Source organism: Seriola aureovittata, chromosome 12, assembly GCF_021018895.1.
Source record: "Seriola aureovittata isolate HTS-2021-v1 ecotype China chromosome 12, ASM2101889v1, whole genome shotgun sequence".
Classification (NCBI taxonomy): domain Eukaryota; kingdom Metazoa; phylum Chordata; class Actinopteri; order Carangiformes; family Carangidae; genus Seriola; species Seriola aureovittata.
This window is the reverse complement of record NC_079375.1, coordinates 13,896,105-13,907,097: the sequence shown is the minus strand read 5'-3', so window position 1 is coordinate 13,907,097 and position 10,993 is coordinate 13,896,105. Positions and strand designations below refer to the sequence as shown.

The following is a 10,993-nucleotide window of genomic DNA, read 5'->3' as shown; positions in this document are numbered from 1 at the left end:
CTTGCCTTGCCCCAATCAAGTCTGAATCAGTGCCTGAGGGTGATGTCGAGCTCATTTCAAATGTTCAACCATGCATGATTTCAGGAAGATTGAGGCACTTCTGAGGCTTTTAGAATTACTTGGGGGATGCAGACAGTAGAGGAATGACTTGTTTAAAGACATTCCTGTTGTAAAATCCCTTCATGTGAACATGCATAATTATCCTGTCTGAGTCCAGAGTGCTATTCTATGCCCAAACATTGAATTGACATAGTTATTTCTTTCTCACCAGTTATCCCCACGCCATGTACAACAGAATAAGGCTGAAATGTCCCCTCTCGCGCCCCCTACTGTTCAGAAGACCTACTTCTTTTTTTCTTTTTTTTTAACAGCAGCTATGAAAGCAAATCAGTATAAGCATGTTATTGTAACATAACCCATCATAGGAACAAATAAAACATCCATTTGAAAAAAAATATTTACAAACAGGCTGAGGATTGAAATGTTCACCCAGGGAGGAAACTGAATCCAAATTTGTTTTGAAGCAACAGTGGAATAAGAAATCCACGTCGAGGGACGAGTGACTGAGGGATGTGAGAGCGTACAAACAAAAGCATTTTTCCACTTCTTCTCATCAAAGGAGTTCCCTTCTCACAGCATCTTTGTGTGGATGATAAACAGAGTTGTTCTTGAGGAAGGGCCAGCACATCCTCGATCCCCATCCAATCCAGGGATCATTACACTTTCCACTTTTTGACCATGTATGTCCCACAGGAAAACAAACACAGGATTAAAGTGTCACCATGAAGTTATTTGCCCCAGAGGTTATGCTGGCCGGCACACACAAATACACTAAGCCTTGGCTACTAAGGATACACTCTCACACACACACACACACACACACACACTCACACACACATTTTTAATGCCATTAATCTGACAAACTAGTGAGTGGAGAACACCGCGGGCCTTAAAATCCCATACGTTATCCATTTTCCACACAAATGGAGCCCATTCCTAATGGGATCCTCTCACTTTAGTATTTCAAATATGCATCAGATGTTGTTGAACCTAAACAGAGTTCCTTGAATGCATGTGGTGCTTGGTGCCAAAAAAACCCTAAAAAAAAAAACGTCATTGTTCTAATGCTGCTGTGGAGGTTTAGTATTTTCCTTGGATCTAACTGCTACAGCAGCAACAGCAGGCAGGCGCTGGCTGGCTGCACCATATTTCGGTGGACAAATTATCCAGATTGGTTGCAGATGTGCGTTTGCCCCAAACAGAAACTGCGTAGCCTGAATGACATCATTGGGTTATAAATGCATGCACAGGAGAAAGGGGAGAGGAACCCTGGAAAACTTCTTTGGCTTGAGGGAATGTTGTGAAACAGACTGCAGCAGAAAAAAAATATATATACATATATACGAGGAGTAATCATTAGTTTGGTTATCAGTCCTTTCTGTCTCAACTGAAACACTGAAAGCATGAAGTTTTGAAGGAATAAATGAATGAAAAGTCAAATTCATAAACCGTCAAACACACCTTTTCTCCAGTCAGTACGCTCAGCACTTTTCCAGCTGCCGCCTAAATTTGAACTGGTATGGCTGGCGGCTTATGGTGACTCATGTTGGCAAACTTTAAATACATACTGGTGTAACGGACGTCACGGAATCAGTTATGTCCCTTTTTTAATTTCTGCTATTGTTACACTGGGTTGAAGCATTTGCCATTAGATAACCTACTTGTGGCCCAAAGCGGCTGCTGTTTATCAAAAGTTACATCATTTCACTTCAAAGCTGGACTTTGACCCTATTTTTACACTGAAAGGAAGGCTCTGTATTATCATTACTAATTTAACAGTGATACAGTCTAGACTTTTTGGGATCGGAATGTGTATTTTATCATCAAGTAATAAAGATACCGCTCTTCTCAAAACACCTTTATAACCGTGTTCGGTGCCATTTTAATGGCTAAACCACTGCACCTACTGAATGACATTGGGTTACCCGGTCCTGCCGAGCTAGTATGGACTGAGAGAGATGTTGGTTTAGCCTCAGACCATATTAATAACTGCTGCTATACTCGCCACACCCGTCTAATGGCCTGTGGTTATGTAAGAGAGTGGGATGGATAAGGGAAAAGTGCTGAAGCTGCTCCAGAGCACTGACTCAATCTGCCCTGCAGGGTTGCACAGTTTTAGGCCAGAACTGTTCATCAAATATTTTCTTTTGCACAACAAAATTTTTTTGCTTTGGAGAAGTTCTCTGCCGCTACAGTGAAGAACAAGTCACACCATCAGGTACGGCCCTGGAAGGTTAAACATTAACAATGGTAATTTAATGACACGGGAGCTCTCTTGTTTAGTTAGCAATAGCAAACAGGAAAAACCGACAAGCCTGCATATTCTGTTGTTACTCATACCCTTTTCCAGAAACTTCCAATATGCAATTTTGAAGTTTGCATATTGGAACTTTCTGCCATGCTGCTACAATGGAGTTATTCCAATTTACTACACTTTACTCTGGAACGCACCACAGAGTCTATTCTCCTCATGGAAAGGTTTTCAGTTTGCGATTTGACAAACGTGATCGCAAAAATCAAGATTTTATATTGACAAGTCACTTTTTTTCCTGTAACTCAGAAAAGATGAGGATCCCTGTTGTGTGGTATCACTTGCAGCCCCGCTCGTTGGTTTCCCTCTCAGCCCCAAATGCACCCATCCCACCCACAGTGGACAGAGGAGTGACACTACTGAGAGGGGAAGAGAGACAAGAGGAGGGGGCTGCTTGGGTAATGCTGGGAGGCTCTAATAAAATGTAATCCTATTATATGGTTCCCACTAGAGGGCAACAATAATAAAGGTTTCCCTAATAACACGAGCAGACCAAACCCAAATGGAAAACAGCTCCTCCGGTCAAGTCCCACACTTGCACATATATCCTCTCATTAACCCAATTGCTGTTGGGCCACATTACACCGACAGGCCTTCGAGATTTAGCCGTGATGGCGAGGCAAGAGTTAAGTCAAACAAATGTGTTTCATCAAACTGCAGTTTGGGCTGCTCTGCATAAAGGAATTGAGGGGAGGAGGAGGAGGAGTGAGGGAATGTGTGCGGGTGGGAAGTTGGAAGCAGAGCCCCGAGGAAACCAATCAGAACTTCTCCACCCTCCCTTCCTGTGTCAAAGCCACCGGGGTCTCAGGTGTGTGTTACATGAGCTAATACCTCCCAAACTTGATTGTTTGTGTTAGAGTAATCAGAGTTTTGTAAATTACCATTTTGGAAATGATAGTCCTATCATTGGTAAACAAAATCACAATATAGTAGAGGAACATCACAAACTAGAAATCACACGATAAGACTTGATAGCTTAGTAAACCTCCAAAATGATTATGAACTTTAATACTTCCTCGTGGGCCAAATGAAATGAAATATTTCTTAGTTGTAAAGTTACAAAAAGCTGGAATTTCATCAGATCAGCTTCTTTACAAACAAACTCTTTTGCACAGAAACAGTGGAAGTGACTTTCTCTGACTAATATTAGCGAGAAATGGCAATCTCTCTGCTGGCAAAAGACGTAAACACAAACCCTCATATTTATATGATTTGATAATGTAATGAATGAGTTATTCCGTTTCTTAGCTTTCTCACATAAACGCAGTAAAATATTTATCATAAGTGACAAGGTGAGTGAGAATATCAATCATATGCTCAAGACAGCTTGAGTTATTAAGTGAGCCAATGTAACAGTATTACAGAACCCAGAATAATAAAGTTATTTATCTCTCTCTCTCTCTCTCTCTGTGTGCATGTGTGTATGTGTGCGTGTCTGTGTTTCTGACAGCATCAGACACACACAGAGAGAGAGAGAGAGAGAGAGAGAGAGAGAGAGAGAGAGGGAGAGAGAGAGTGTCGCATGCCTTCCTGTTCCTGTACCACCCTCCAACCCCAGAGCCGCAGACTCAAGGCAGTTTCCAGAATCAAACAATTTCACGCAGCTACTGGAGGAGGAAATGAACTGAGCCCAGAGCAATAATAAAATTATACAAATGTTATTACAGACTCGCCTGCTACTGTCCTACTTTAATTCAAATTTGGGCACTCCAGGCAGTGCTGGTGGCAGAGACCTTCCTGAATAAATCAACATTAGCTTACGTCTAAATTATTAAGGAAGTGGGAGACTTTCTTGTTTATAGTATGAATTATTAAACAAGTGTTTAACGCTGTTTTTCTTCATGAATCCCCAAATATTAATTGCTAATGATCTTTAAGGTGTGTGTTTTATCTTTTGCCCCTTCCGTTGCATGCTGGGAATTGAGAATCTGAATTTTCAAGTCGCAAGAAATCTGTCTGTTCTCATTTAGATAAGAATAAGATGCACTTTGAGATATACTTTGCTGGCATCTGTATGATGTGCAAATGAAGCTCTGGCTATAACAATATTCATACATCGTATAGCCATTGTTGGTGTTTGCAATGTGTGTGAATGTAAATGATTGAATTATGGAGACAGCCTCTGTGTAGGCGGCCCACGGATTATCAGGTTTCTGCCTAACATCTTTCTGATAAGCCTTTCAAAGACGTTAACAGACAAGCTGCTGAAAAAAGGTGTCGGTCTATTATTGGCCGTCACTTTTTATTTGTTTTTTTGCAAATTGAGGTGTCTGCCGCTATCTTTTGGAAGTTTGTCAACACACAGAGACGCCATTTTTCGAATGAAATCTCAGAATTGAATTGACACCTGCCAGCGTCAGCTCATATAGTAGTTTGAAAATGTATCACAAGTGCACAGGAGCCACATGTAATAAATACTTTTTAACATTTGGCCCCCTGTCACCAATATGAAATTCATGACAAAGCCAAATGTCCAATCCAGTGGAGACTGCTATCCTCACCTGTCTTCCTCTGTTTAATCTGAAGATGAGCAAGAGCCAGTAAATCAAATCTGAGAGAGCCCTCTTTCCCATCCACTGTCCCAAGAGGAAACAGTCATTGCATGAAATTTATGTACTCATTTATTTTGGCTATAAAGATGATTAAGGGGAGCTGAGAGGGTGCTGGTCTCGAGCCACTGAAGCCTTAAGGGACACAGGGCAGCATGCCTGCAGGTAAAGGATCAGTGCTGTCCATTTTCAACTCCAGTAGGCCTTGAAGAACAGCATTTGTTAGCATCAAAACAATCTCGCAATACTAGTGTTCAGGAGTTTAGTATGGGGAATGCAACTACATTTAGGCAGCCTCAGTGAAAATAAGCATTTCTGATACTCTAACAAAATTCTGAAAATTGCTGAGAATACAAAAGGTTGATGAAAAAGTACTTTAGTATTAACTTTCCTGGGCTCCCACATGAGTACTGGGACCCTGTTACAGAGCTATGCAACACTTAATCCTCCTGTGTAGCTCTGAATTAATGGCCTGGACCAATTTCAAATGAAATGTGGCTCAGACTTATGAATAAAACTGACTCTTGTCTGCCTCTGTCTGCAGCATAACCTGCACATCCAAGGCTCGTGGCTGCCCTCCCCTGGAGAAATACAAATGGGAGCATTATTTGCACAGTGTGCAGTTCACACTCTAGCCAGTAGGTGATGCTGTTATAACACAAGAAAAGTGCACTGTGTTTGGGAAGAAGTTTAGATGGGTGGGGGGGTCCTTCCATGTATCAGTGAAAACAATTTTCATTTAGTAACTGAATTACACTGACATTCTAACCTCGCAAAAGCAATATGGCTGCACCTTGCACGCAACTTGAGTTGATGCAGTAGTATCAGTGGGGTCGATCATTTCCTCCACATTGAATTGCACCTGTTCCTTTAGCAAAGGAAATAAAGTGTGGCCATTACAGATCGCCTCTATTTCGTGTCACGAAATGGTATCATTTCCTGTGCTCTCTGCTGATGGAGAGAGATTACCAGAGACTCAACTCAAAAGGGACACACATTATGGGCATTTATCTGGCCATAGGGAGACATAATCTAAAGGTAGATGAGCCAATCCATCACTGATCTGGACCTTCCCTCACCCCACAATGCTCCCAGCTCCTAGAACCAGAAACAAATGACTCAAAGTGAAAAGCGTCGTAGCTATGGTCACTAGATTTCTTAGATAAATATGTGAAAGTTGCGGTGGATTTGTGCTGCTCTTCTGTTTGCACATTTTCAAACCCGTTAATGGGCCAAAGCGAAGTCTTTCATGACGTGGAAATTATAAGAAAAAATAAATACTTCTGAAACTTCCATTTTGCGAGCATAACTGAGAGATATTTGAGCACAAAATTACAAAGACAGATCAGCTAAATATCTTATCAATAAATTAAATACTTGAGTATGAAATACAGCAAATCATACAGAGATAATAAATGTGTTACAAGAACCAAAACTAGATCTACAAAATAAAAAGAGCTAAGTATCACCATTTTATGAAAATAGAAAAAAAATTAATGAAATCATTATATAGTAATATAAATGATGAACATGAAAAATTAGAGATAAACCTTCACAGAAACGATGTCTCCATAAAGATGAACTGCTTGTTTCCCTGACTAAATGCACTGAAAATAGAGAGCACCGTATTATAACTCCGATAATAATGCTTGTCAGAGCTGTCGTACGTTGCCTGGGACCTGTAATGTGCTTAATGATCACAAGGAAAATCTCTCCTGTTATTATATATACAGTACATGGACCAAATGTGACACTAATCCAAAAATAACAAGGCTGCACTTTCTTCTTCGCTTCTCCTGTTCAGCATGATGACCCAACCTAATTGTTTGACCCTAAACATTTTTCTTTAACACAATGTATTGCGGGCTGTCATTCTGCAGTGTCCAGTGCGCGCCGCATGCCAACACTGCTACACTCAGGGGCCTCGGGAGAAGCATTGAACAGGCTGTAGGTGTTTGTGGGATTAAGCCATAATACCATACTATATTAGCTTTTACGACAATGAGAGTGATTCAGCCCTGCTGTAAAGTCTCATGGACAGAAATCATTTTCTGCTATGAGGACAACGTCTTTGGAGGTGTGGGTGGGGCTAGGCTCAAGATAGATGCTCCAAAGTTAGATTTTCTATCTGGTCTACAGATTAGTCTCCATTTCCAGTGCACGTGATAGTCATACAGAGGACAACACTTCTGCCGTCGAGTCCTGGAAAGGATCTTTTTTCTCAGCTTTCTCCAGGTCCATGGTGTGGACGGAGCCCGGCTTGATGCCGATGTCCTCTGACTCCACCTCCCTGTATTTCCCCGATGGGTCCTTCTGGAAGACCAGTTTCAGTTTCTTCTTCATCTCAGGGTCAGGGCAGTACAGGTACTCATACAGGCCAGCAGCCAGTATGCCCCCCAGGATGGGTCCCACCCAGTACACCTAGCATAAACAGAAAGATAAACACCTTACGTAGGCAGTTGGCTAATCAATGCTCCTGGGGAGATGTTTTTTTTCTTTTTTTCTTTTTTTTATTGCTGTCAGCAAAATGTAGCAGCTGACATCGCTATCAAAACTGTCAAACTGTCCTGCTCTGCTGGGCTGCAGATTGGGAAAAAGAAGGTCACCCTTTATCAGAAGCAGGTAGCTCTGTGTCTGCGGTATCAAGCATATGCAACCAAGAGAAGACACTTCTGAATATGACACCAGCCACAGTGACAGTGACAGTACACACACACACACACACACACACACACACACACACACACACACACACACACACACACACACACTTTGACACCATGCTGTACACATAGCTCAGTGGAAATAATTGCCTGGATAAATAAATTCAGAGCTAATGCTATTTTACACCTTGTTCAGTGACATCTCATTGTGTAGCTGGAGGTGTAGAGCTGTAAACCTGCCATTCTGTGGCCCCTTTTTTGGTCGATGAAGTTGTAAACTCAAGGGGTTATGTGTAAGGTTTTTAGTAAGCATTCAAACCCTTGTGGTTCTCGCTTTGCATCTACTGATGTAAGTGAAAGACTGTTCTTTGATTTTGTCTTTAGGTCACACCTATTTTTACTGGTGCTGAAACTGTGACCTTATTAGGTTTCAACATGCCAATCTGGCCTAATGTCATAAGTGGTTGCCCTCTTCAGGACAGTAAAATGAGATGATTATCAAGCTACTGCAAATTATTTCAGAGTATTTTGACATGACACCATGACAATTTAAACACTTTAAAGAGAAAGATGATTTATTGTGTGCAGAAACCTTTAAAACACTGTTGTTGTAAGTGGCACATGATCACTAACTAGAGTCTGTGTAATGTTCTAGCCATCTACTGCAAGGAAGATTATCCTTTGAGGAAAACATCTCTTACCCAGTGGTTCTCGAAGTTAAGTGTGACCATTGCAGGGCCAAAGGAACGAGCAGGGTTCATGCTGGCTCCTGTATAAGGAATCTAGAAGACACATAACAGCATTGCTTTAAGTCTCAAAGATGAAACAGCATAGTTTTGTGTAACATTGTCATCCGAGATATGAATCAGGTATAACCCTTTTTTTTTTTCGACAGACAGAATGTGTCCCTTCTACTGAAGAATAGATCTTGTACACAAGTTGAAATATATGCATCTGTTGAACAGGGCGAGGGAGAAATGAGTTGAGCAGTGCGAGAGATAACATCTATTTCCCTGTGCATTCATTTGCTCTGCAGGGTTCAGGGAGCCCCTAGAGATTGGTTGCCATGCGATGGCAGCCTCCAATAAAGATGTGCACGTGGGTGTGAATCAGTAAGAAGTGTCTAACATCAAACATTGAAGGATAGATACTTTTGATACACCTGCTTTTTTTTTTTCTTAAGAAGCATCACTGCTCCAGATTTCAGTACTTGCATTTGGTACTAGTCTTGTTCTACAATTCTTTAATGTGGTGTGCTGAATTTGATATGAGATGCATCTTTAAATTGGTGCTTCACTTGCTGGGGTTTGGGAGCGCAAGAGGAGTCAGCTGATATGAAGATGGGGGTGAAGAAGATTGCTTAGGTTGCTGCATTATAGTTATACTTTTTATAAAACCACTGGTATACACATTTACTGTAAATAAAGCCGTTTCTATGATGGAGTCAAGAGAAGTTTCGAACATAACAACATGGTAACAGGCCAAAATAACTGAAGACTCCCTGCTATAAATATTCTCCTATCTCTTATATAACTAAATGGAAGGTACTTACCGCAAATAAGTGACCAATTGCAACAGCAAAGCCAATAGCCAAGCCCGCGGAGCCACCTAGGTCTGTACGTTTGGGATCACAGGTGGCGAAGACGGTGAAGACCAGTTCGAACGTGATAAGGAGCTCCACGAGAAGGCCATGTCCGACTGAGATGTTGGAGTTCACCTTGGAAACAGAAGATTTACCTTATGAACGGTGGGGAAAGCAATCATACACAATAACTGCAAAACTGACATGGTCAGATTCTTACTGTGGTAACACCGAGGGACCCTCTAACAGCAGCAGGTGTTACTAGGTAGAGAATCCCAGCTCCTGTAATAGCTCCCAGGCACTGAGCCACCACATAGAACAACCCCTTTGCCAGGCTCAGCTTTCTAGTCACAACCATAGCGGCGGTGACAGCTGGGTTAATGTGTCCGCCGCTGATGTGGCCAAAACATTGCACCATTGTGGCGATGCTGAGGCCGAAGCACAGCGAGATAAGGACTAGGTCAGCTGGGGGAGGCTTCTCTTCCCCTGCAGCCCAGTTGATGGTGGAGCCCAGACTGAGAAGGACAAAGATGAGAGTGGCCAGGTACTCTCCAGATACAGCCCTCCAGAAGTCCTTGGTCCAGATCCCTTTAAATGCCACCATTATGCTCTGACAGTTACACCAGGACAGGATCCTCCTGGCAAAAAGAATAATGAGCAAAATGATTAGCCTACTTACGTATTCCTGCTGTGTGCATGTGGTTGAAAAAGTACTGAACCCTATCAGGATGGCTGCCTCTGGGCACAACATTTATAACTCCACTAGGGATTTAAGCCAGTGACTTTCCATTACAAAATGCCATACAGAGCATTCTTTAAACATTGTGTATAGGGGCAAATTATCACACCTAAAGTCAAAGCATACAATGTTTAATTGCTGTCACTCATTGAACTTTAACAAGGAAAAATGTGTGTCCTTTGACTATTAATGCTGAAGAGAACATGATTTAAATTAAAACATTTGTAAGTTACTGTGCATTTAGAAAAAAATTGAAAATTAAAATGGAATATTTTTTAATAGTGTGCAGCAAACCTCCAAGTCAACAAAGTTGCAGTGATAACTTCAGTCATCTCCTTAAAGGGCTAAAACTTACCAAAAGCAATAACATGCTCTCCCTCTCTCTGTCCCCGCTGTGTGTGATGTGTTTTCATTCATAAGTCCTGGTGAGTTATTCAACCAGCAGAGACATCTCTCCCTTCATCACATCTAATGTCTGAGGTGGCTGTGACCTGCAGTACTTACAGAAGAGCAGCAGGCTGTGTGAGCGCAGGAGTGGAGCAGAGAGCAGGTCTGTCAGAAGAACATGATCCACACATTGTGCCTCAGGATTGCATCCAGCAACTTTATTACGTTACTAAGCGGGCATCACCTCACGGGAATTAAGCAGCCTGCTCAGGGGGGGAGGAGTCATGAAGCTTGCTTGCTGAGCAAACAGTAGCACTGTGGCACACAGTGCAACCGCACAGTGACTCAGGCAGCCTCAGCATCTTAGTCATGTCAGAGATTTGAAAACATACCGGAGTAAGCACAATATTCACAAAACCACTGACATCTGAGAGACGGCAGAACTGCACAATAAATGACGATTCTATTTTAAAATACCCAACTTAAAATGTATTTCTCGAACCAACAATGTAAAGACATTATAGCAATTGTTATTGTCACATCGTAGAGGATGCACTATAGTATATGTTAAAAAATCTGTAGTGGATTGTGCATTAAATCAAGTGTGTAAGTAAAATGTTTCCATATAATGGTACTTTGTACTTCTACTCCACTACATTTATTTGACAGCTACAGTTACTTTATGAATAAAAGTTTCACACA

At 41.7% G+C, this 10,993-nt stretch overlaps 1 protein-coding gene across 2 annotated transcripts; it reads right to left on the bottom strand.

The window, feature by feature from the left end:
• Positions 1–3,343: 3,343 nt before the first annotated feature.
• On the bottom strand, positions 3,344–10,494 carry aqp4 (aquaporin 4). Of its 2 annotated transcripts, none has more exons than XM_056392540.1 (5): positions 10,409–10,494; positions 9,386–9,803; positions 9,136–9,300; positions 8,285–8,365; positions 3,344–7,341 (listed from the first exon to the last, which is right to left on the bottom strand). In XM_056392540.1, exons 1-5 carry the CDS (start codon positions 10,480–10,482, stop codon positions 7,090–7,092), a joined length of 990 nt encoding a protein of 329 aa, XP_056248515.1. In that variant the 5' UTR covers positions 10,483–10,494; the 3' UTR covers positions 3,344–7,089. The 2 variants fall into 2 exon arrangements, with proteins under 2 accessions (XP_056248515.1, XP_056248516.1); XM_056392541.1 differs by lacking the exon at positions 10,409–10,494 and adding an exon at positions 10,260–10,398.
• Positions 10,495–10,993: the final 499 nt, after the last annotated feature.